Source organism: Nesoenas mayeri (assembly GCF_963082525.1).
Source record: "Nesoenas mayeri genome assembly, chromosome: 2".
Classification (NCBI taxonomy): domain Eukaryota; kingdom Metazoa; phylum Chordata; class Aves; order Columbiformes; family Columbidae; genus Nesoenas; species Nesoenas mayeri.
The window spans coordinates 64,781,168-64,806,478 of NC_137543.1; the positions used below are offsets into that span (position 1 = coordinate 64,781,168).

The window sequence follows — 25,311 nt, forward strand, 5'->3', positions numbered from 1 at the left end:
TATATGAAGAACTACAAGAACTCTTCCAGTTGTGATTAACAAGCTAGCAAGTCTAATGGTCGAACAGGGAGGAAAGATTTGAAGACAGGGCTTGCTTTTGAGAATGTCCAGTATAAGAACATCAAGATGTATCAAGTGTAGAACCATAGAATGGTTTGAGTTGGAAGGGACCTTTGAAGATCGTATTGTCCACCCCTCCCTGCAGGTTGCAGGGACATCTTCTACTAGATCCAGTTGCTCTGAGCCCCATTCAGCCTGGCCTTGAACACTTCAAATGATGGGGCTTCCACAACTTCCTGGGCAGCCTGTTCCAGTCCCTCACCACCCTCATGGTAAAAAATTTATGTCATCTTAACAGGCTGATAAAAAGACTGATGTGGCTTTTGACATAGGACTCTTGACTTATTCAATACCTTCAACATCTTTTAGCTGGTTGTTCAGTAGCTTGCCCTAATATCTTAGTGGGTTTCAAAGTCTGGCTATTTGCTGTGTCCTCCTTCCTCTCCCAAAAAAGAAGATAATAACTGGGTCTGTTCTCTTGCTGTCCTCAGGAACCCCTTTAGTACTCTCTGCAAGTTCTCAGAAATATGCTTGAACTTTCAGTGGCTTTTTCTTAAATATTCTAGAGCAAATTTCATCAAACCCTCAGGACTGGAATAAATCTAGCTCATCTAAATATTTTTAAGCTGTTCTCTTTATGTTTCAGCCTTTTTTTTCTTCTTCTTCTTTTCTCATTGTTTAAATGAATTGCATCAAGTATCTGATTACAGCTACTTTTTTGTATAAGACTGACTTCATCTTTCTCTGGGTCATCTGTTATTTCCCTTCTTTACCTGGCAATGCACTTATACTTCATTGTCCTCTAACTTCAGTGGCATTCATAGAAATTTTCTTGCTACCATTTGTGCCCTTTGGTAGCTGCAATTTGTTTGTGTCCTGGTCTTTCTGATACTAGCTTCCCATGTTTATATTATTCCTTGTACTCACCTTAATTGTGTGTCAAATTCTTGAAATCCAGGGGGGCATTGAAAAGCTGTTGCTGAAGCCATAAATGTTTTGCTCTGCATCAGGACCATTTGCTGTCATCTTCAGTGTAGCCTGTGTTATTAGTGTCTGCCAGCTCTTTTGTAGCCCTTTATCCTTTAGGAACTTCACAGTTTCCATTAGTCAGTTTGCCAAATTTGTTGATATCTCATTTGGGGGGAACTTGATGTCTTTGGTCTTTTACTCTGAGTTTTAGAACAGTGAACTCTGGTATTCAGCAATTCCCTTCATCCACATCAGCCATTACTTTCAGGCTCTTTGCAAGCTCTTCTCTGTTACAATCAGAATTAAATTTAAAGTATCCCTTCTTTTGGTAACTTTCTGCAGTGGTCTTCAATACATTCTCGTATTTCATTGGAAAGGTCTTGTCCTGGCTTATGGCTTTTCTAACAGTTACATACGTGGTAAATGGGAACTAGAGTTTAATTTCAAAGAACAGGACTGCTTTTAAAATCTGAAATACCTTTAAAGTATGGAGGACATTGGGTGTAGCTGCTCCTTAGGGAGACAAGAAACTGAGCAGAAAGATTGGGATGAGATGAACAGAAAAATACTAGTGGGATGACATGCTCCTGCAAGTCTGCTCAAGAATACGGAAATAATTCACCCCATTTAAAGTGAAACACTCAGCCTGGCAGACAACTAAATACAATTAAACAGATTTTTTTTCCAAGCTGCCTGACTGTGAAAGCAGCTCTGTTGAACACAGATGCAATATATTGCCTGTTCTTTTGTGCGCAGTCCTGAAAGCAAATCTTGGCTGGTGATCTTAATCAAAGGAGCTCCAGTGTCCCCATTCTTTGTAGCGTGTTGCTTCCCATCTGGTAGAGAAGGAAGGAGTTTACAAATTCAAATGGCCCATGTCAGTGAAATGATGAGGTCCCTTCCCCCTTTCACCATCCTCAGCTCAGGTCCAATAGAAATGGAATTTAATTGCATTTTAAATAAATATTAACAAAAGGTGAGACTCCACTCTTAAAGTTACACAAATCTTTTAAGCAACATATTGAATCTTCCAGAGCATTAGATTTTTATCTTTAGTGTAATGAGGTGCGAAGCTGCTCTATGGAATCTGCAGACGTGTTTTGTATTATTGCATTTCTGTGGAGATGCTGTAAGTGAACTGGTGGAGCCACTTCCATTCTCAATTCTATTACAATTGGTTAGACTTGATAAAACTTGAACTAGGGAATATAAATTTTTTACTCAGACTTCTAGCCCAAACGAAGTTTCACCTTCTCTTACCCTTCTTGTTCTTTAGTTTTTGAAGTGAGTAAAGAATTTTCCTTGAGTTGTTTGGTTTTTTTTTCCCATTAACTTTTAGTTATTAGAAAATGATAGTGGAAACATGATTTTAAGTTCTCTTGAATGTGTGTCATGGTAAAGTTTGGTATCATTCATGTGTGTTGAAGGGTGTGCTTGCTCTTCTACAGTAGGTCAGCATAGGTTGTTAAGGACAGACAGGAATAGGGAGCATAATTTGTGAGGAGGCGCTTTTGCTTAGTGAGCTTGCTTTGTTTGCTTTGGAATTACATATATTTTAATTTCAACCAACCTAGCATGCATGTGGCTAATTAGGGAAGAGCATGCTTTTTTGGCAGAAGAAAATTCATTTTGAAATAATATTGTGAAGGATTGAAATGCAATAAAATGCTGAAAACCAATGTTGAATGTCAGAATACATAGCAGAATAGGTTTATCCAAAAGTGGGACACATTTGGATATATGATTAATTATAGTGAAAAGGGAAGAGCAATATTTCAGAACAGAGTATGTAACATAATCTGATACTACAGAACAAACATATGTTCTGGAAGAACAGGTGATGACTGTAGAAGTAAAGTGCCTTCCATGTCTGGATTCTTAAAGGAAAAGGGGTAGAAATAATTAGAAAGAAAAACAAGGCCAAAATAAACCCCAAAATCGCTTACTCCATCGTTACTCTGCTGCTTTCCTTACTTAGTAATTACAGCTCAATATTTGCTTCATAGATGCCAGAGTTCTGTTGATCAGAGAGTGAGATTAGGTCCTTCATTTATTTTGAGATATTGGGATTAAAATGTTGAGAAATGGACAAATATTATTAAAATGTATAATTTTTATTTTACGTTAAATTAATTCCATGAAAAAGCATGCACTGTTACTGACTTGTTATTGAATATGATTATTTTCATTTATTTTCAATTGTTCATATCCGTTGTAGTAACACTTGTATAATATTACTATAGTACTTTGGCACATTCATTGTTTGTAACTGTTCTAATGCAATATTTACACTTTAATATTATTAGACATATCTAACAAGTCTTCCCCATATTAAGCTTTCCCTGGGTACTGCCCTCCCAAGGCACGAAACACTGGTGTCCTACTGAAGTAGCTGTAATACCTTCCTTCAGAAACTTAAATTGTCTCGATTAACGTGATCTTCACACTGTGTTTACACACATACGTTCTCCAGTCTGCCTTTCGTACCCTCAAGCTTAAGCCTTGCTATGACAAGCCAGACTTGTTTCTTATTGTTCTTGAGTACCACTTAATTACTTGTCCATAATTATGCACGTGTCTATTCCATTTGTAGTGGCTCAAGGCTGGGTGCTCTAACTGGAGGAGGTATCTGTGTGTCTGTTTGTCACATCTGCTCACCTCATACCACCCAGCTATCTTCTTATTCCCTCTTTTTTCCCCCATGCTTCATTCTAATGCCTTCTGCATTCAACCCATGTGATTTAGAAAGGAAGATACTGGAGAATTATCTCCTTTACACACTGCCAAGCTTCAAATGTTTTCCATCCTCCCAGTATGGTTACCCAACTGGTTCCAGCACTGAGTGCTGGGCGGCATCTTACTTGGTTTTCGCTGCTGTTACTTTGAAAGCATTTTCCTCCAGCTCTTTTGAGTCCCAAATGGCTGAAAATCAAACCAGTAGCAGAATAATCAATCATAAAATGAATAACTGTGTGTTCAGTTTTGGAAGCACAGTGTTTTTATGTGTTGTATGTAAATGAAAAGATTTTGTCCCAAGCTCAGTTTTCCTAGCTCGGTTGATACAAAAATAATTAACTGACCTTGAATTCAGGAGTATAATTTAATATCATTCTCAGAACTGATTGTGAGAAGGTGCTGATAGCAATGAACCTGTTTCTTTGGCAGTAACTTCCTTTTAAGAAACTGTTTAGTGCTGTAAGACTTTCCCCTATATGATCATTTCCAGAGCTGTTGCTTGGCTTGAATTGGGTTAAATATCAGTTTATCCTTGTGAAACATTAAGAGTGAGAAACTTTGCACATCACCTGCATTCTGATCCCCTGCATTTATTTATAAATATGTTTCTCTTTCAGAAACTTTACATAACATGGAAGTGAAGGATGGCTCCCAGAGCTTAATCCAGATCTACTCCCGCCTTCCCGAAATACCTCAGGAAGAAAATGCAGCTGAATCCTGGGAAACCTTAGAAGGGGTATGTTGAAACTCCCTTACTGCCACACTGGTGCTCTTGTTTTTAGCAACTAATACAAAATAAAACTTGTTTTTTGTTTGTAGGACTTGATCCAGCTTAGCCAGTTGGTGACTGATTTTTCTCTCTTAGTCAACGTAAGTATTGATTTTGCGTTCTGTCCTAGACAGAGTCTTGTACAGAAAGAAGGCGAATGGGGAACTCCTAGTTGGGGGAAATAAAAGACAAGCAGTACTTCTGCCCATAATCTGAACTCAGACTGAGCTAGGATCACTTGAGCAAAGTGACAGAACACCAGAATAGCATTAACTGAATTTATTCAGTCCAATATTCAAGACTACAAAACCCTTAGGAACTTGAGGAACATGCCAGTAGAGGCAGAGCAGTTTCCCTGCAGTGAGCTGAGGTGCCTGCACAAAGGTGCTGCCTGTGCTACTTGGGACCTATGATAAAGACACCTATAGTTTCCAAGACTGTCCATTACATATTTTACCAAGTCGTAGGTGAGGCATTTGATGTTTTTACCTTCTAGACAATTTGATGTAAAGTTTTCTTTTGATTTTCAAGTGCAAACAGATGTTCAAAGACATTTTTTGAGGAGACAACAGTCTTCTGTTTCAGCCCTATTGCTAGTAGTTGCTCCTGAGTTCTTGTCACCAGAGCACCTACTGATGTTCCACCCACAAGCTGAACCTTAGCAGAAGCTCTGCAGACTTGCACCCAGGTCCCATTCATTTTTACCATTTCTAACCTTCACGGTGATGATCGCCTTCACTGCACAGGGTGGCTGTTTCTCAGCTACTTTTCCTTGTTTATTCAGGAGTACTAGAAAAATTTCAAGTGTCCTTCACCTTTATCACACCCTTTCTCTGCTCTCAAAAATGTAGCTGCCAAAAGGTTGTGCATCATCCACACTCAGTTCCCTACGTTTAGTTCTTCCTGCACCACAGGGAATTTAAACTCACAATTCTCATCTCCTAGGAGAGTTCTTTAATCTTATTGCTGTTGGGTTCGCTTTTATCCTTTCTGGTGAATATGTGCTGCTTCACATATGCAAAAAAACCCAGAAAAGATTAAGATTCATTAGGCTGGAGAGGGACTGCAAAAATTTTTATTCAGTAGCCTAAATGTTCCTGTTCTCAAGACCTTCTGGATTTTACACATAACCATCACTAGATATAATAACAAGCATCTAAAGTATGTGGGTTGGATCGTAGGTGAAGATGCCAGAGCTGGTAGATTCAGCAGTTTGTGAATTAGAAAGAGGAAAATAGTTCAGAATGCCTTTTACTTTAAGCAGAACATTAGCCTTCTCATTATTTTGTGACATAAAACAGCCTGGGTACTGCTGAGATTAAAACAAGAACAAACAAGCCCACAAACCCCTTTATCTTCTGCTCCAGTATTCTCTGAGAGAGACTGCAGGGGAATCTGACTGCATTTGGAGACAAGATGGAAGGTTTTGTAAAATGAAAACAATAAAATGTAGAGGAACATCAAGTGTATTTTCAGTACTGTCACCACTCTATTTGTAAAGTTGAGCCAGTGTTTCATAATGTCCTGATTAAACACTTCTATTTAGATTTCTTGGTGCAGCTTTGTATGCTGGAGTCGGTACTGATGTTATAAATGCTCTTTATAGAATTTTTTGTGAACGTGAAACTCAGCAGGAAACAAAAAGGCCAGTTTGGATTATTTTTCCCTTTGGAATGCGAGTTCATCTATTCACAGACAAGATTTAGAAATCACATGTTTTGGGGTTGTTTAACTGCAGCGACACATTGTATAATACCCACGCCATATTATTACTTAATAGTTAAGATTATTTTTTTTAAAGTTTGCAGTTTCAGCACAGTTTATCAGATGCTATTAATGAAGCACCATTAAGGCTGCCGGCTGCAGTGGGTAGCAGATGAAAGCGGCTGTGGGGCCCTGATTACAGGCATTAAAATGGTGTGTATTGGCTCACTGCTGCTTCCCAGCAGGTGCCCTCACTCATAATTCCTTTGCATCTAGTCTCAGCAGGAGAAGATTGACAGGATTGAAGACCATGTCAACAGTGCTGCTGTGAATGTTGAAGAGGGAACCAAAAAGTTGGGGAAGGTAGGGATCTGCTCCTGCTGGTGAATCAATGGTGCTCTGCCTCCCAGCAGTCCTCTGTATTAACCCAATTGATCTGCCGTCTTTAATGCTGAAGGAGCCAGCAATTAAGGAAATAAGGAAGAAATGACCCACAGGTAGCAGGGAAAAAAAAAATCAATCTCTTGTAATTTTGTATCACATCCAGGCTACTGGGAAATACAGGCTTGTTGGTGTGGTTTTGCTTTTTTAATGCTATTCTGATGCTACCTTGGTTTACCTGCAAAGACAGGAGCATCCAGCGATTGGCTCACAAAAACAAAATAAGCGTAAAACAACAGGGTGATGATAACATGCAATTTCAGTCCTGTTCTACGTAGATGTCAGTGATAGTTGCTATAAGCCACAAACCCAGCTTCAGGTGTGTTACTGAAAAGTCCGAGCATCTTCTTAGTTTCTCATTTGATAATGATGGAGATGAGGTAATAAATAACGTGCACAGTCAGGCAGTAGCACGTAAAAATGAGCTGCTTCACAACTGCATACGTGAGAGAGCCCCATATTGAATTGGTTTTGGTGCGTTCTGTCATACATGTGGGATAGTAGATCATCTTTGTTTTTAAATACTAACTTGTAAAGTTTATTGATCACTGAGCATTGCAGTCTTTGCCAAGAGCAATGAGGGGGAAATGCGCATCACCACAGGCAAGTGTGTGCTAACTCTTTTTTTGTCTCCTTCTACAGGCTGCAATGTACAAGCTGGCAGCTCTGCCTGTGGCAGGTGCAGTTATTGGTGGAGTGGTGGGGGGTCCCATTGGGCTCCTTGCAGGCTACAAAGTGGCAGGAATCGCAGCTGCACTTGGTGGTGGGATTTTGGGTTTCACAGGTGGAAAATTGATGCAAAGAAGGAAAACAAAAATGACCGAGCAGATCTGTTCCAGCTGTCTAGAGCTTTCTCACCCAAGTGCCAAAAAATCCAGCTGAAGTAGAGATTCATTTTGACTAGGAACAAAAGTGTAGTAGCCGTGCTAATGACAGACTTGCAGCCTTAGGCTTTAAATACAAGGCTGAGTTGTGTGAATTTTGACAACAGGACTGTTACTTAGGAGGGGTGAAACAGTAATGTCAGTATTTCACTTTTGAGATGTGCTAAGTGACATCAGTCATTTGAAAATTATATGGATAACTTTTAATTATAAAATTCTTAGGTGAGCTGTATGCACAGCTGTAATGATGGGTGATGGGTGCTTCACGCCAAATTTGCACAAAGTGTCTTGCAGACAATACAAAGAGGTTTGGAAAACCGTAGTGCTTTCCCAGGAACGGCACCCAGAAGCTGGAGATTTTATTAATAGAGCCCCAAAGGAAAGGAAATAAGCTTCATCTGTCTTTCATGGCCATGGTACTTTAAATTTAATTTATCTGGATTCCCAAACTCCTTCTGTCTATACCCCCAGGACACGACTGACTAGGCCTGTTCAATAACTAATGCACAGGGAAGCATTAGTTGCCATAGGAAAAAGTTGAAATGTTGGCTGAGCAAGTTGGAAAAAACACTTCAGTGCATCCCACATCTGCCTCCATCAGACGATTAGATCAGCATCAGCTTTTCCCCTTTTTCAGGTCTTTTTTTTAAAAGAAATTGGTAAACTCCTCATCTTGTTCAAAATGTAGTTAAACATGGTAAGCAGCAGCCCTGCAGGACTGCTGCTGGAGGGTATTTTTCCATGGCTGTTCAGCTCCTTGGCTTGTCCTGGGAACAGCACGCAGGACGAAGTGACAAGCTCTGGCATTCTGAGCCCAAAGCCTCGGCTTACTTAAGCAGCGCCTACTGCTCGGTGTTGCTCTTGCTTCTCATCTCCCATTGCCCGCAGTGCACTGGCAGGAGAGCTGAAGAGCTGGAAGGTGCTGCTGCAGCCCCACTCCCTCAAGAGTCTTCATCGTCCCTCAAGGGTGGCATTAGGCGCCAGGTCAAAGGGTGGTGAAGCAGTGAGGCCCTTTAAATAGTGGAAGTGTCAGCTGAGCTCCCCAGATGATGGGGCTGTTTTGAAACTGTCAGCCTGCGGCTGTTGGCAAGATGTAAAACGTGCTTGGCTGGGTCAGCCGCACAGCTCCTGCACACGGGTCAGCCCTGAAACTTCCGCTTCTACCTGCGCTGTCAGGTGGCTTCTCAGCCTTTTCAATAATCTGTGTGGGGTGAGATGCTGTTAGTGCTTTCGCTAGGTTTTTATAGCGGATGCCTGTCATTCTGAGTGTCCTTATTTTACTGCTTAAGAAGCCTTTTGCTTCTGAAACTTCCATTGTTAAATACGGGAGCGTTAACGTGTTTTTATTGCCACATAATTGGACTATTGTCACAAATGTACTGTTCAGCACATGGCCCTACCTCCATCCTTCCAGGACAGTTCTCACACTATTGCTGCTGCTGTTTGGGGGAAAAGAAACTGAGGTTGGGAAGCTGCTTTTTAAAGTTTTTAAATTGTTCAATTCACTCTGAGCTCTGCTTGAGTCCAGTTTTATTAGATGAACACAGAAGTCAGTGTTCAGTGAGAGGGCTCCTTAGCAGGGAACACTGTATAAGGAAACATAGTATAGAAAGAGATCCCTTTTCTTAACCAGTACTTTGGTATCATTATTGGAAATGACTCTCTACTGTGACAGACAACAGGTGTTTGTGCCTAGAGACACTACAAGCAACTGTTAGTTTCAGCACAAATGTATTTTTCTGAACAGTTCTTCCTTATTATTTCTAAAATAGGACTGAAATTGCTGTCAGTCAGAGCACTCTGTCTATTTTAAGCAGGTCTGAGGCTTAGGGAAGCAACGTTTGCAAAAACAGATTTCACAAGTAATCGTGAACATTGTCCGAACTGCGTGTGTTGAAGCCGCAGTGCCCACATCCGTAAAATCAGCTGGAGCGGAAAACATGACCCAAGGAATTCAGATCCTTTGCTCCAGTCAGGCAAAAATTGTTTTTCTTTAAATACATCTACTTTGGATAAAAAAATTAATGAGCTTGTAACAACTTTACACTAAGTCTCTTCACATCCTGTGATTCCTTCAATATATAACTTCTACATTTAAAGGAAGAAACTGAGGAAAAAAAAAGGTGTTCTGGTTGATTCTTTGTGTGATTTCAAAACACCATGTCTGCTTTCCTACTGTATGCTTCAAAACCTTGTGCATTTAAATGACAGCGGCCACGGCAGAGGCACTGAAAACTCCACCCTCTCCCCCCAATGCCAGGACAATCTAAATTCATAAAACTGAATTCCTGCCACAGCTTGTACAAATTCAGCTTGGTATGTATTCATTTTATGAAATGTCTAGCACAAAAATTATTCTTCCTCCTTGAGTCTTTAAGGAAGCAATTTCAAAACATTGTGTACAGCCCAGACTTGGAAGACTGTTATTTAAGCTATGATTTTTTAAAAAATAGATGGGTTATTTACATATGTGAAGAAACATGGGCAACAGAGTAACCAAACCAGCATTTAAATTGCTAGGCATGTTAATCAGAAGAAATGTAAGATATACATAATTCTTTCAGACCAAATAAAAGTTTTTGCCTATGAAATTGGTTGTAGCATTTATTGAGATGTTGGGGTTTATTTCCTTTCAGCAATCTAAAGGATTAATCCCTCACAAACTCCATATTATTAAAATAATTGCATTACCAAGATCTAAGAATCCCGAATTGAGTTACCAAACACATGCTTCAGCTACTGAGATATTTACATTGACTGAAATGAAATGCTGCATGCATCCAGTAACTCAAACACATACACTAGCTCAGAAGTGGACTCCTTAAGTTCAATTAAAATGAGAGTTTGGGATGGTTTTGTTCCATATGGCCGTAACACTGTTTGACAACCTCCCATGAAAAACCTTGAGAAATGAGGGGTTAGTTGAGCACCAAATGGTTAAAACCATTGATGTAGATTATCAGAATCAAAGGGCTCGATTTGAAATACATCTCGCATATTGTCCAATGCTTCCTCTCTCCAGGCAAATTCTCTGTTTCATCACATACTTCAAAAGTTCAAGTGATACTCAACATCAGGTTAGGCAAACCTGGACTTCAGCTGTTCAACCCCCCACAAATACACAATGAAATGACTTGGAGTGCGTAACTCATGAACTGCTACATTTAACTGCCTGCCTGGTGCTGGGATCCCAAAGCTCTGGGAACAAGAAGTCCTTACTCAGAAAAGCAAACACGGGGGAGGGGGTCCATCTCTCACTTTCTAGCTGAAAGCACCAGCCACTGACCTTGGGTGTATATGATGAGGTAGAATCTCCCTCCAGAAAGAGAAGTTTAGACATCTGCCACCAAACAGCAGTATATATATGTAAAAATCCCAAGGAAAAATAGGAACCTCAGAGGAGTAAGATGAGTACTTGTAGGTACCATGCCAGAGTGGACTAAAATTTCAGGTGCCTGAACAACTATGGAAGTTTGGTTGTACCACCTGCAGATAACAAGCACCAGCCCTAAAACCATCCCCTGCTCACAGCGGCGGTACAACTTGGCTGCCAAAACCACTTCATTTGTCATGAGATGGAGAATGGTACAGGAGAAGACCTGGCTTTCAGGCACTTCATGCGCACTCGAAAATGCAGGTTCACAAAACTGACAAAAAAAGTACACCTGTCAACAAAATCTTACTCATTTTAGCTACCAATTCTGCATCTGCTCAGTCAGCTGGAAGCCAGTGCTGGCTGGTAGGAGCAGCTTTCTCCTCAGAATCGCCTCCTTGAAACCTCACGTGCCCTTTGCTGCAGGGACTCGATTCAGCAGCCTCTCTTGGCACCAACTCTGGCCACAGCTGCACAGTACCATGCCTATCTTCTGTCAAGAACCAAGGAGGTGGCATCCAGCCCAGATGGGATCCTGAGCCCTGAACTGCAGACATTGGGGCACTTGCAGAAATAAAACATGAACCCAGTGGTCTAGTCATCCAAAGAACAAGCTTCTAAGGACACTAAACCATGGGGGCCCAACTCATGAAGCTAGATTCTTTGTAGTAAGTGTACTGCCCAAATCCAGTACTAATTCCTCAATCATCTCCAGCAATGCACCCCAAATTAGCAGATATTCTCCCATCTCTACATTTTCTTTATGTTCATATCACCCAGCAGCTTGAGGATTCATTGAGAAAAGCCCACAAGGAAAGCAGTAATTCCTTCTTGAGAGCAGAATTCAATGAGCATGCAATAAATAAGGCACAAGCCAGACAAAAGGAGTAACAGAAAATTTGCAGTGCTTGTTCAGAAAGTAGATGGTAGGGACCCAAAAGAAAAAGACTAATTGTAACATATACATACAGTGATTAATTTAAGACTGACAAAGCTAAGATGGCAGTCCAGCCCTAATCCTCTCCTACTTTGAAGGGTTTCCAACACTCATGTTCTTTTAACACAACCCTGTGGATAATATAATAATAATAATATTAACTCTAAGAAACTAGGGCAGGTCAATACAGCCCTTTCATTCAAAGTACAGCTAATAGTATTAAAAAATTTATTTTCCTCGCTTGGTATTTTAATAGTCAGAATTGTTTGATCGCTTCGACATTTGGACCCAGTAAAGCACCACACGAGATTCTGTAAAACTTTAATTTATTCCCCTCCCGAGTATCCAGAATAGAAGACCCTCTTAAAGTTGGAGAAAAACGTGACAAAGAAACAGATTACCAGGATAGCTGTTCATATGAAGAAGAGAAAGCACATACTACCAAGGTTACACAGAAAACAACCCAAAAGTCCTATTTAATGGGCTAGTGCAAGTTAACAGCATGTCTCTGGCAGGGATACCTTCATTTGGATTATAAAAGTTTTACAGAACAGAGTTAGGTCAAGAGTCTGGATGGGTCTCTGATATTTTACTATAGCATTAGGAACGTACTGTTTGAAAGATGCTGTACAGAATGACCCACCAAACAAATGTATTTACAAGCCTGGGGAGAAAAAAAATTATTTTTCAGTTTATTCAAAATAAAAATACACATAGAATTATGAAAATATAGGTTTACTATTTCCACCACACGGAAGTCAATGCTGCTGTCTGAAAGGCTTGCAAGATTATTTCAAGTTTTTAAAGTTCATCTTTTTCCCTCAATAAGGTGTACCTATGTTCACTGGGTGCCAGCTTCTGGAATGAGCTCTCTGGTGGGCTGCTTGCTAAGTCCTGAATTGGCTGAAAAAACAGAACAAACAGGAAAATTGCTTGTTAGACTCATGTTAATAATCATCTTCGCTAAATGAACTTCTAGCATTAATTATGGCAATTATGGGAGTGCCCAAACGTCCAGCATTCTTATGAACTGAGGTGTATGTGTGTATGTGTGTGTGTGTGTGTGTGTGTGTGTGTGTGTGTGTGTTGACATTTTTCAGGTTTTGTTGTTGTTTTGTGTTTTTGTTTTGGAAGGCACATTTTAAGTCCCAAGCAGGTGGAATACACACGCACACATATTTAAATTCATCAAGCACCATCCGTTAAGGTGTGCCAGCTCCTCTTGTTAGCACATCTCAAAGGTAATGGCCATCACACAAGTTTCTGTGCAAGTGACTTAATAGTATTTCAAATGCACCCCATTGTAGATTTGAGTCCATCTACCACTTGCTTTGAAAGTAGTCTGGTTTGTGTGTTTGCTTTTGAGATGCACCAGGGCAAAAGTGACATTGATGCTGAGATATTTTAGAATTAGTTTTCTATGGAAACAAAAAAAAAGAAAACTCTAAACAAGCAATTTAGGGACATACATGTCCCAGCATTTCCATCCTCTGCAAGATGGCCATAGGGACATGAGAATGTAAACATCCCAGGTTCTGTGTGCATTTTTCAAGGCAGAACAAAGACAAGCAAGCTTGCAGCTCCAGGCAACCAGCCTGTGCCCACCTGGGCAGCAGGACTCTGGGACTGGGCAGGTTCCCTACCACCCTGCCCAAGCCTCCTCCAGGCCACAAGTGCTCCATAGTGTCCCTCACGCCTGTCACCCGCCTGGCTCCCAGCTGACCTACTTCTCAGTCTCCAGCCTCGTTTTCTGCATCTCCTCCTGTTGACCTGAATTCCTGTTGCTCAACAAATTCCTGAGAAACACAGGAAGTTACCACTAAAGTGAATCACTGCCAAGACAACTCAAGCCTCGTGTTTTCACAACCACTCATGACAACATTCAAAAGCAGCCATTCTCCTAGTCTAAGGCAAGCCCTCTGGGGCTTTCATGCTTTTAAATCTTTTAACTTTGAGCAGGGCAATGGAAGGCTGCACTCACACAGCTTAGCACAGAGCCACCCTTACGCAACCCTCAGATGACCAGGAAAACGAGCCTGTAGCCATAAATCATTTCTGTTCCTCAACCATGGGTTGTGGGATGGCCCAAGACACCCCAACACAAGAATACCAGGTCTCCTCTGGGATCAGCATGGCTCTCTTGAGCCCTAGACAATACAACATATAACTTAAGTGTTTAAAACCAATTATTTCTTTAGAGAGGGCCTGAGGTAATGAGAAGGTTACCTGACAGGCACTTTTCCACATGACACCAAGCATATGAGCTGAGCAGCGTATCGAGAACATACAAAGCTGATGAAGACACAGAAGACTGGGCTGAGCAGAGGGAATCGGGGCTGATGATGTCCGTTCTTTTCTGCCTCTTGGATTAAACTAAACACTGAGGTACTCCTGAGTTTTGCTGGAGAACTATCTAGTAGATGTGCTCCTGAGGAGATCACAGGAGTGATTTCCAGGCATGTAATTATACAGCATGGAAACCTTTGAGCAGAACAGTGATGAATGCAAACTGACAAACGCAGCCTGTGGCCACTATTAATGCTGCTTGTTAATTGCATTAATAAAAGTAATAAGCTCTATTACCACTTATCAATCTTCTGTTGATGTTCTAACAAACTGCTTCCTGCTTGGATTGGTGATTACAAGTAAATATGTTAAACATTCAAGCAATTGATGTTTGCCCTCAGAAGAATCCTTTCATAGTGTGTTGTGATGGAAACAATACCTCTATCATTGGTTTTTGCACTGAAATCACATGGGAACATAAGAGCAGCTCTATGAGCTCAGAACAGTCTATCTGGCCCAAGGTCTTCTGTTTCAGTGGAGATAATATGTATTCTTACACATGCAAGGGTTCTGAAGGGGCTGGCAGAGGTGCTCACCAAGCCACTTTCCATCATTTACCAGCAGTCCTGGCTGACTGGGGAGGTCCCAGTTGACTGGAAGCTGGCAAATGTGACACCTTTGACAAGAAGGGCTGGAAGGAGGATCCAGGGAACCACAGGTCTGTCAGTCTAAACTTGGTACTGGGGAAGATTATGGAGCAGATCATCTTGAATGCCATCACACAGCATATACAGGACAACCAGGTGATCAGGCCCAGTCAGCATGGGTTTATGAAAGACAGGTCCTGCTGGACCAACCTGATCTCCTTGTATGACAAGGTGACCCAACTACTGGATGAGGGAAAGGCTGTGGATGGTGTCTACCTGGACTTTAGTAAAGCCTTAGACACTGTTTCACACAGCATTCTTCTGGAGAAACTGGCTGCTCATGTCTTGGATGGACATACTCTTGCTGGGGAAAAAAATGGCAGGATGGTCGGGCCCAAAGAATTGTGGGGAACAGAGTCAAACCCAGTTGGTGGCCAGTCACGCGTGGTGTTCCCCAGGGCTCAGTATTGTGGCCAGTTCTGTTTAATCTCTTTATCGATGATCTGGATGAGGGGATCAAGTGCACCCTCAGTAAGTTTGCAGATGACACCAACCTGGGTGGCAGTGTTGATCTGCTGGAGAGTAGGAAGGCCACACAGAGGGATCTGGACCAGCTGGATCACTGAGCTGAGGCCAGTTGCATGAGGTTCACCAAGGCCAAGTGCCGGGTCCTGCACTTGGGTCACAGCAACCCCAGGCAGTTCTACAGGCTCGGGGAAGAGTGGCTGGAAAGCTGCCTGGTGGAAAAGGACCAGGGCGTATTGATTAACAGCGGCTGAACATGAGCCAGCAGTGTGCCCAGGTGGCCAAAAAGGCCAACAGCATCCTGGCTTGTATCAGCAATAGTGTGGCCAGAAGGATTAGGGAAGTAATTGTGCCACTGTACTCAGCACTGGTGAGGCTGCACCTCGAATCCTGTGTTCAGTTTTGGGCCCCTCACTACAAGACAGACATTGAGGTGCTGGAGAAAGCTCAGAGAAGGGCAATGAAGCTGGTGAGGGGTCTGGAGCACAAGTCTGATGAGAAGCGGCTGAGGGAACTGGGGCTGTTTAGCCTGGAGAAAAGGAGGCTGAGGGGAGACCTGATCGCTGTCTGCAACTACCTGAAAGGAGGTTGTAGCATGGAGGGGGTTGGGCTCTTCTCCCAAGAAGTGACAGGATGAGAGAAAATGGCCTCAAGTTGCACCAAGGGAGGTTTAGATTGGATATGAGGAAAAATGTCCTAACAAGAAAAGGTTGTCAGGCATTGGGCCAGGCTGCTCAGGGAAGTGGTTGAGTTGTCACCCCTGGAGGTGTTTAAAAGATGTGTAGATGAGGTTCTTAAGGACGTGATTTAGTGGTGGACTTGGCAGTGTTAAGTTAATAGTTGCACTCTGATCTTAGAGGTCTTTTCCAACCAAAATGACTTTATGATTCTTTCCTTACTCAAAGCAAACAGGTACCATATTTCCCCCTAATGCTCTCCCTGCCTTTATCCAAACAAAGTTAAAGGAAGAGTTTCTTTTACGCTTATGTTATGCTTCTATAAACAGATTTATCTTTTCAGACACTAAAGTTAAAAGTACACTCATGTTAGAAAGCATAGTTCTGACAAGTAGTAAAAAAAGGTCTTTATTAAATGGCCAAATTAAATATACTTGTTGTAACCTTACCTGACCAGGTGCTACATCAGTTGGATCAGGGCCATGATGAAACTCTCTGTGCAATTTTCCAGAATGCAAGTCTAGTACAAATTGCTTCAGTTTACCTGGGACTCTGGAACAAATCCAACAGAAACATCCACATGTTTATTACAAGTCAAGTCCAAACACACAAGAGTTAAAGTGCACTGTTTAGAGTAGCCAATTTCTGTTTATCTGGCACACTATGTCTACTTTTAGGTGATTAATAGAGGACAGGAAGCCAAATGGTTTGTTAAGGTATCCTACCAGCTTCTTTTTCTTCCCACTGTCTCTTGAGAACACAGCAAGTATTTCATCTTTTCAATAACTCCCACAGAGCTGTACTAGCCGATAACTTCATTGTATAGTCACTGCAGCTCCCCACTAACCATAATGTAAGAGGGAACAGCAGGTTCCAAATGCAGAGTTTACAGATACAAATGACAGTTGGGTAGCAGTATTGACAAAACATCTTTGAAAGGCTCTCTAGTGCCTGAGCAACTGCATATACGCTAGAGATAAGCACTAAGAGGATATCAATGTAAATCTAATCTGAGATCATCTACTGTCACCCACAGCAAACGTGCTAAACTACAGCATCCAATTTTATTTGTGAAACGTCAAATAGACTAAAGAGCTTAAAATGAAGAGTTGTTCTAGTAAGTATCCAAGATAAAAAACGATAACGTGAGCACTATGCATGCAATCAAAAGGTAATGTATGAATGGAGACAGGTTTTGCAGGGAGTCTTTCATCAGACCCATTATTACTTTTAGGAAAGAGGGGCAAAGTCTGGGCAGACAGGCCATCATCAGAAAACTCTATGGATAAAACATATTATAGCATGACATAGTCAGAGGGTATCACTACAGCAGCGTCTGTAACTAATCAGTATTACAGTGGTACTTGGAGGCGTCTCTCCCCTTCCCAGGTAAGATCAGGAATTAGTACTGATGGAGAGAAGGGGGTTCACTCCAGCCTGGTTGCAGGGACAGAATCACTGCTCCCTGCTTTCCCTTGGGCTCCTGCCCTGGTCCAGGTCAGGCAACCCTGCTGGAGACATTCCCCTCCAGCCTCTCCTCTCCTAACCCAGCAAGGGCATTTGGTGCCTACAGCCTCTTGATGCTCAGCCAGTTCTCACTGAGAAGCTACAAACTCATCTGTTGAACACTCCCTGCTCTCATTTCTGACCTGGAACAGCAGGATGAATAGGGCCAGGTGGCCAAAGTATGAGGACAAAATATTGGGTGGTGGTCCCATTTGTTATGAAGTGGCTATTCTCCAAAAAGATAACTCCCTAAAGAGACAGGAAATGTTTTAGTGGGCCAGTTCTGAAAGCACCATATCCAAACCACAATGGTTGGTGGCGGCACTGAGATTACAACAGACAGTCTGGGGCCAGTTTGCAAAGTGAGTCCAGAAAATGTACTAAAGTGGCAAAAATCCTTGCAGGTAGATGAAAGTCTCAGAATTAAGATTTTTACCTATAAAAAACAACAAACAAAACAAAACCAAACCCAAAATCCAAACCACACACAGACACGCAAAAGAATATCACCCCAGGAGCTCCAAGCTCTCCTTGTTTCCCAACTGTTTGTTACGTATTTCTAAGCATCAGCTCAATCTCCTAGAGTAAGGTTGAATAATTATTTATCGTTAAGCAACTGTCTACAATCCTGACATCTTTCTCATCTTCATTTGTATGTAACAATTGGTATACAAACATGCAAGTAGCTTTAATTATTCTGATAAATTTCACAGAAACAGAATGTGTTAAGAAACATAACGCGAAGTCTAAACTAAACATTTCTATTTCCATTTATGAGATATTCATTTATTTTAGGCCTGTTTCAAAAGTGACAATAAAACGGGTGCTTTCAAAATGCAAATATCCCACTATATTTTTGAAGCACTAGCATGTGCAGTGAGCTTGATCCTCCCAAGAAAATGGAACACAGGGAGAAAAATAGTCACTATCAGAGTTTCCCAAATACATAGCTTTGGATATTTGAAAACCACTATTTGAGATACATCAAACAGAGACTAAAATTTAAGAATAGGCCAGTAGAGAATGATGGGGAGAAGCTAGGTTTGAACCCTTCTTCCAAATGTGAACATTTCAGGTACAAAAATGCCTGCTGGAATGGCAGAATTAGACACAGGGTTACGTTCACACTGCATGCTAAATCTGAGCTTTGAATCCTCAACTTTGACAGAAATGAAATAGCCTGAGCTTTTAAAATGGGCAAAAATTCAAGTTGCAAAGCCCAGGCATCTAACTAGGACTTAACAAGCGGTGTATGTGCAGGTGCCTCCTTTGAAACAAAAACTGGAGTTTAACACACAACCTCAAGACTTTTGTCATGCTGAAGGACCCTGAAAAGAATATTTACACATCTTCAACTGAACCAGGGGAGATAGAACATCTGCTTCCAAGGCAGGACAACACGAAGAGACAGGATGATGTAGTGGGATATCAACGTGGTGTTTCGCTTAAGGACCCTGATACTTCTCTCTCACATATTTCAAGAAGATAACATGCTGATGATCAGATATTTTCCAAGCTACACAAGGAAAATTCTGGAAACCCACACAACAAGGATTTCTCTGCCAGCTTTCCAGGTGAAATGCAGGAAGGCTGGAATTGCACAGCAGGAAAAACCAAACCAGCAGGCTGGGAATTCTTAATGATGTGTTTTACAGTAATCATTGCATAACACAGCACTTAAACATTCCATATAGTACAGGGTGTTTCAAAAACATGGACCCAGTTTCAAAGCACTATATTTCACAATAGCAGCAACATGTTACAATGACATAACAATTTGCAAATGGTTTAATGAGTTATCAAGTTTTAGTAACCTTTTTATAAAAGAGACCTAAATAAAGAGATACAGTGATTTCAAATCGGGTCTATCTTTTTGAAACACTGTATTTTGAATGTTTTAAGCTAATTGATATATCTAGATCACCACTAAAAATACTGAATGCCTAACTACTATGGAAAATAGCAAAACTTTCAATTCAAAGAAGAGCAGCATCTAAAAACTTCATGTAAGATTCCCTTCTTGCATAAAGCAATGCAACCTCATTTAAACAATGACTTCACACTAGTACATATCACTTCAAGGCTCTGACACTGAATCAAGGCAGTGTTACCTCTTCCAGATTTCATCATCTTCCTATCACAGTAGTAATTATAATACAAACAAATATTTTCCTTTGTTGTTCTCAAATTTAAATGGCCAAAGAGAAATACTTACGACAAGTCGCTGAAGTCTGGGAAGACATACATGTGCTTAAAGCTGTCAATGGCAATAACCGGGCAGTCTGCTGGAGTCTTCTGAATGTGGAGGAGTGGGTGCCTGAATTTATCACAGTCAGCATGGAGGAAGTTTATTGTACCTTAAAATTGGGAGGAAACAAAAATCCTCGTTAAGATTTTTTTCAATGATTATGATTACCTTGAAACCCTAACCACTTTCATAACTAATACAAAGGTGGAAATACTACATAAGTAGAACACTTGAAAATAGATTGAAGTGACTAACAGTATCAAAATAATGGATGTTTCTTACAGTGCTTTTGGCCACAATACAAACCGAAGTTTTGCTTAATGGCCTCTCAAACTGCATTAAGCCATTTAGACAAGTAGGATTTCTGAAATAGTTACTTACTAATAAATTGCATATCTATTTTAATAATTTCCAGAGGAGTTGGTCCTCATTGTCAAAAGTACATAAAGCTCTTTGGTCTCAAGATCTTTAAGGCTCAGACTCTGTGTGGCCTTTGCTTCCACTTGACTGAATTTGCCTGAAAACTATTATACCAGTAAAAACAAGAAGTAGTAGGCGTTCCTACAAACCTTTTTCACTTATTAACTGTCGTGCAACCTCCTGTTGGAATTTCTCTAAACTCTCCAAGTCGTCTTTCATGTGGAAAAGTATGAGAAAAGGAAGGCCTTCTTCTGTCAGTTCCTGCACAGAAAACAAGGGACAAATCCCATTTCTTCCATTTCTTAAGGACGCTTTAAGTAAGTCATTCCAGTAATTTTCAAGTTCATTGAGATTTCCACTTAAAAGACAGCTAAAAGAAGAGGACTAAAGGTGTTAACAGCTGACCATTTAAGATACCTGAGTGATATTTAGCCATATTTTCTTCACTTATCATATACAGCACATAAAGGACGAAGGTTTTTCATTATCAGCATTTCCAGAAAGGACACACTCGCACTGGAATACTTGCTCAAAAGAAACAGCCCAACTCTGAGAAAACACATCTTCATAGAAACAGCAATAAGGCCTGAACAGCATAGTATTAAGTGCTATGAAAAGTTGAGGGTGTATTCTAGACCCAGTCCTAGCTTGGTTCATGTAGTAAGTTGGTGTTTTCTTAGCTTAAGACACTAAGAAGCTAACGATGTAGCTATATCAGATATGATTAAGTATTGCTCTTTTGCTAGTAAGTGTGTCCTGACTGGTCATCCATATAACAGTATTATTAAATTCACAGGTTAGTATATTACTAAAATTGATGAAGAAATTAAGACCTTCGTTGGACAGGCAAGCTATAGTTCCTCATAGGAATGCTTTTTTGCAGCCCAAGTGCCTTTTAAAGATCTCTGTCCGTGGGCAGGTAAACGTAAGAACTCCTTGAATAATTTATTTGGGATTTTTTCTTTTATTCATAACCCAAACAAAACATGAACCACATGCATTTGCTTGCTTCCAAAGTGATTTTTAGGCACATTTGAACATTGGCTCAACTCACTAGAGCCTGACTGGAGAAAGAATAACTTCTCACCTAGAAATGCCTACAGTCTTGCCTATCTTTCATTTGCACAACTGGTGCACAAGTGCTGCTATTTCTTTGATTCCAGCATGTATCAGAATAAAATCTATGTTTTTTGAAAAAGATCACACTCATTCATTCTGCCACAAAGTAAGAGTTTCTTCAGATATTTCTGATTTGAAGTAAGTTGAAAGAAATGCCTTGCCTAATAAGTAGGCAGCCAGCTATGTTGTGTACATGAAACGACTGTCATTTTCCCTTCAACCAAGTCTAACAGGTAAGCTGAAACGTGGTCTTTCAACAGCAGATTGCAAAGATCCTCAGAACTTCAGTGCTCTTGACAAAATCCAAGTTTTCCAATCCAACCCTAAAACAACCACTAAACATATTTGCTCATTCTCATTTTTATGCACATGAATTCAGTTGGGTCTCAGCCTCCTCTCCTATTAGAGGATGGGGAAAATAAAGTCTGTTTTGTACCACTACAATTATGGCTCCATTTCCTCACTCACTTCAGCAGGTACATTTCCAGAGGGAGAACTCCCAAACGGAGCTTGGTGCTCTGGCTCTAAGTTCCCCTCCTGTTTGCAAGCAGCTAAAAGGACAACCTCAGCAAGTCGTATTCACAAGATCAATTCACCTCCAAACAGGCTGTTAGGACAGTTGGCTTGAAAGCCTTGCCAATCTTGGCCCTAACTGTTTTCTATGAAGTACCTTCCTTCATTTGCTTTTCTATTCCAGCTTTCATAGCACGTTTTACACACAGCAAGCGGAACAGCTGTTTCAATCGCTTTGGACTGCCCCCTCAAAAGCTACTGTCTCGTCTGGCACTGAGAACATCAAAAGATTTTTCATTAGATGCGACCTTCTAGCATCACCTCTGTACCCCTCGGAGAAACTTTTTACCCTTTCAAAAACAGTTCAGCAGCATTGTTAGACCACACAGTTCATTGTATTCATGTAACACAGGGCTAAACAGACAGATTATAGGTTAAATGGTGATTTCTTCTGAATGGCATTACTGATCCCAACAGCCTTTTTGTGTCAAGTACAGGGACTGTCTCTTGATGGACAGTCTTCTCAAGCTGCAGCCCTTGCTTCTGAGTTCCATCACTATGTATTTTCTAAAGGCACAGTGATGAACTCTGTTCAGATTGGACACCTTCCCAGCTGGCCTGCCCATGACACTTACCTGATAATGAAAACATTCATTTAAAAAATGAGGAAAAAAACCTACCAGCAGTTTACAGAGGCAAATTTTGGTTTTAAAATTGAATTTAAAGTCTGTGGTAGAAATTTTTGTCTTTACCTAACTTATAGAGTATTCTAGTACCATAAACACAGCTTAACAGTCACAGCACTTCATATTTTTACCCTGTAATATTGTGGTATGCATTAAGACCCCATCTAAACACCACACAATTTCAGCAGGAAGAAGTATCTCCATTTTGACATGTTTATATTTGTTTGGGTACTGGCAGCACTGAAATTTTAAAACAAATGTTGCTAGGCAAAATGTGACATTGGAATTGTAAATCCCTGCTTAAGTAAACAGGAACTGAGGGTTAAGGGAACAACCAGAAAAACCACAGCACAATGTGGTGGAAGCTGAGAGTGATGGCCCTTGGCTTCTAAGGCTCAGAATCCAGCTTCGCCCTGGGAAAAGTACACAGAAAATCTACCACACGCTTCTAAAGATGTTAACATGGGGCATCTTTTACATATTGAGTTGCAAATGAAGCACTAAAATTTGTTTAACCAACAGAACTTTCCAATAAAAGTTGGCAGGCTGGACTAGAAGATTGTGCTTACACCATTTTCTGCATCCCACCCCGTCCCTCTGTCCCGTAACCTGAGGTGTTGTGCGCACTCAGAGTTACCTACGCTGCACATTCAGGATAAAAAAAAAACCCAAAGTGTGCAAACTGAGACTAAATCATATGACTGATTCTTTGGTTTCTGATCCAGTGTGGACAACATACTGTAGTTTGTTACAAATCTCAATAGCATTCCTAGCAGATGCTGTGGCTACGTACAAATACTCTTTGTGAGATACCAAAGACACTTGTTTCCTTTTGGTTATTTTACAAATAAATATATATAATATTGGAAATACATGGAAGAGGAGTAAGTTATCAAAGGAAACAGAAAGGCATTGAAAGAAAATAAGGATAATGAGATTTTTAAAAGCAAACTCACAAATTTGCGTTACAACTAAAAGAAGAAACCCAGCAGAAAGAGCACGTGAAGCTAAAAAGATTCAGAAAGTACCAGTGTTTAAACACAGATTGACCGAAGGAAAAAGATATCACATCCAATGCTTTGGAAGCTGTTAATACCATAACGTTTTTCTACTACTAACTTTTAACATTACACTTTAAAAGCTCGTTATAACTAAAGGACAGTTCACAACTATTTTGCTCTTTCAAAGTGTCGTGGACATGCTGACATGGGTATTTTCTACCCTGACTAGAAGCATTTTTTCAAGGTCTTAACAGATGCAAAAAACACTTAAAGAACATTTATGTATGGATCTTAATTCAACATTTAGTCATAACATCTGTATAAATAATACGTACCTATTTTAGATAAATGATACAACCTACCCAAGGTGTCACACAACCATATGTACATACTCGCACACACATTCTTTACACACAAGTGTCCACACTCTGCAGATCACCAGGCGTTTCTTATGCAATCTTTATAGGTGATTCTAACTTCTTATTTTGGCAGTGTACGAAACTCCTACCAATCTGCCTCCAGTGAATTTCAAGTCTAACCAAAAAACTCCACAAGAAAGAAAAGACATTATCTGACAGGTATTTTCTGTGGAAACAAAGCATGCAGAAAGTTCTTTGGCGTGGATTAGAGACCTTGAAAGAGATACTTTGGTTTTGAGAAAGAAATCCCAAAAGTAGAATGGGATAAAAAATTCTTACCTCCCCATTTTCAAATGTAATTTCTCGAACTAGTGGTACACATTTATCTTGTGTCCATGCATAAATCAAATCAAAATTGGTTAGCGAGCCTAAATATACCATATCTGGAGCATTTTCCTGTTGAAAAGAAAAATATACTAGTTAAGAAACTGCTACGTTCAAAGATTACCCACGTGGCATAAAGTAACAATATACATATAAATATTGAAAGCCAGTCTTATACCAATATTCAACCTTCGTGCATACAATATCTTTATTAACTATGGTAGAAAACTACCACAGGCAAATAAATATTATACACACTCATTTATGTGGGCAACTCCACTTTTTAAGGCAACTTAAGAAGAATTGAAAAGATACTTTGTTTCCAAATTAGAGACGCTTCAAATAAAGGCTATTTAGACTTCTGTTAAGTTGACAAATAGTTATGTCCATACCTAAAAAAATTAAAATCTATTGAGATAGAAACTAAATGCAGATACAAAGCTGCCTCATGCGGACAAAGATGCACTGAAAAACCCCTCCTAGTGTCCTACAGGACTTGAAGCTGTTATTTTTACATTTGCTTTGCCAAAGAGATCCAAATACATGTCTTCCTTTATTTGCTAGTAGTTCTAACTCAGAATTTGGTTCTGCCATCTTTTAATGTAATCACAGTATTGACTAACATGAAGTGAGGTGTGTCTTCGCAAAGCTGTGGCCATGATTAAGCACACCTTAGTTCAGAAATGCCGTAAATTAGGTAACCGAATAAATTCTGGTTTTGCAGAAAAAGGTTTGAAAGTCCCTCCCCACTTAGTTATTGGTGGTGTGCTTGTTTTTGTTTTATTTTGTGTTTGTGTGTGTGTGTGTGTGTGTGTGTGTGTGTTTTTTCTGCAAGCAACTTTCATAAACTACATTTGAGAAATAAGTAGATTTTAAGATACGTTTCTAAAAAGCCATTCTTGTAGATTTTCTTCTGCACTGAATCTTCCCTCAAGTCAAATGATGAGAGTTTATTTAACTAATTCCTTTCTTTTTTAAAAAATTAAGACAACAGCCCTTAGCTCTTTTGGAATAAGACACACAAGACAGGCAAGTGACAGTCAGAAATACTTGTCACTTGCTTTGAA

The 25,311-nt window shown here is 40.4% G+C and overlaps 2 protein-coding genes across 4 annotated transcripts in view; one reads left to right on the forward strand and one right to left on the reverse strand.

The window, feature by feature from the left end:
- Nucleotides 1–10,059, forward strand: part of STX17 (syntaxin 17) — a gene marked incomplete at its 5' end in the record, with an annotated part of 44,898 nt that extends 34,839 nt beyond the window's left edge. The window contains 4 exon segments of the mRNA XM_080364152.1: nucleotides 4,383–4,501; nucleotides 4,585–4,635; nucleotides 6,515–6,601; nucleotides 7,322–10,059. Coding sequence (XP_080220278.1) covers nucleotides 4,383–4,501; nucleotides 4,585–4,635; nucleotides 6,515–6,601; nucleotides 7,322–7,561 — 497 coding nt within the window. The 3' untranslated portion in view covers nucleotides 7,562–10,059.
- A 2,489-nt stretch (nucleotides 10,060–12,548) lies between these two features.
- ERP44 (endoplasmic reticulum protein 44) overlaps nucleotides 12,549–25,311 on the reverse strand; it is a 52,996-nt gene continuing 40,233 nt past the window's right edge. For all 3 annotated transcript variants that reach the window (XM_080339822.1, XM_080339823.1, XM_080339824.1), the window contains 5 exons: nucleotides 24,200–24,316; nucleotides 20,332–20,443; nucleotides 19,730–19,871; nucleotides 16,458–16,560; nucleotides 12,549–12,776 (listed from right to left, as the gene is read on the reverse strand). In XM_080339822.1, coding sequence (XP_080195948.1) covers nucleotides 12,675–12,776; nucleotides 16,458–16,560; nucleotides 19,730–19,871; nucleotides 20,332–20,443; nucleotides 24,200–24,316 — 576 coding nt within the window. In that variant the 3' untranslated portion in view covers nucleotides 12,549–12,674. The remainder of the gene's footprint in view (nucleotides 12,777–16,457; nucleotides 16,561–19,729; nucleotides 19,872–20,331; nucleotides 20,444–24,199; nucleotides 24,317–25,311) is intronic.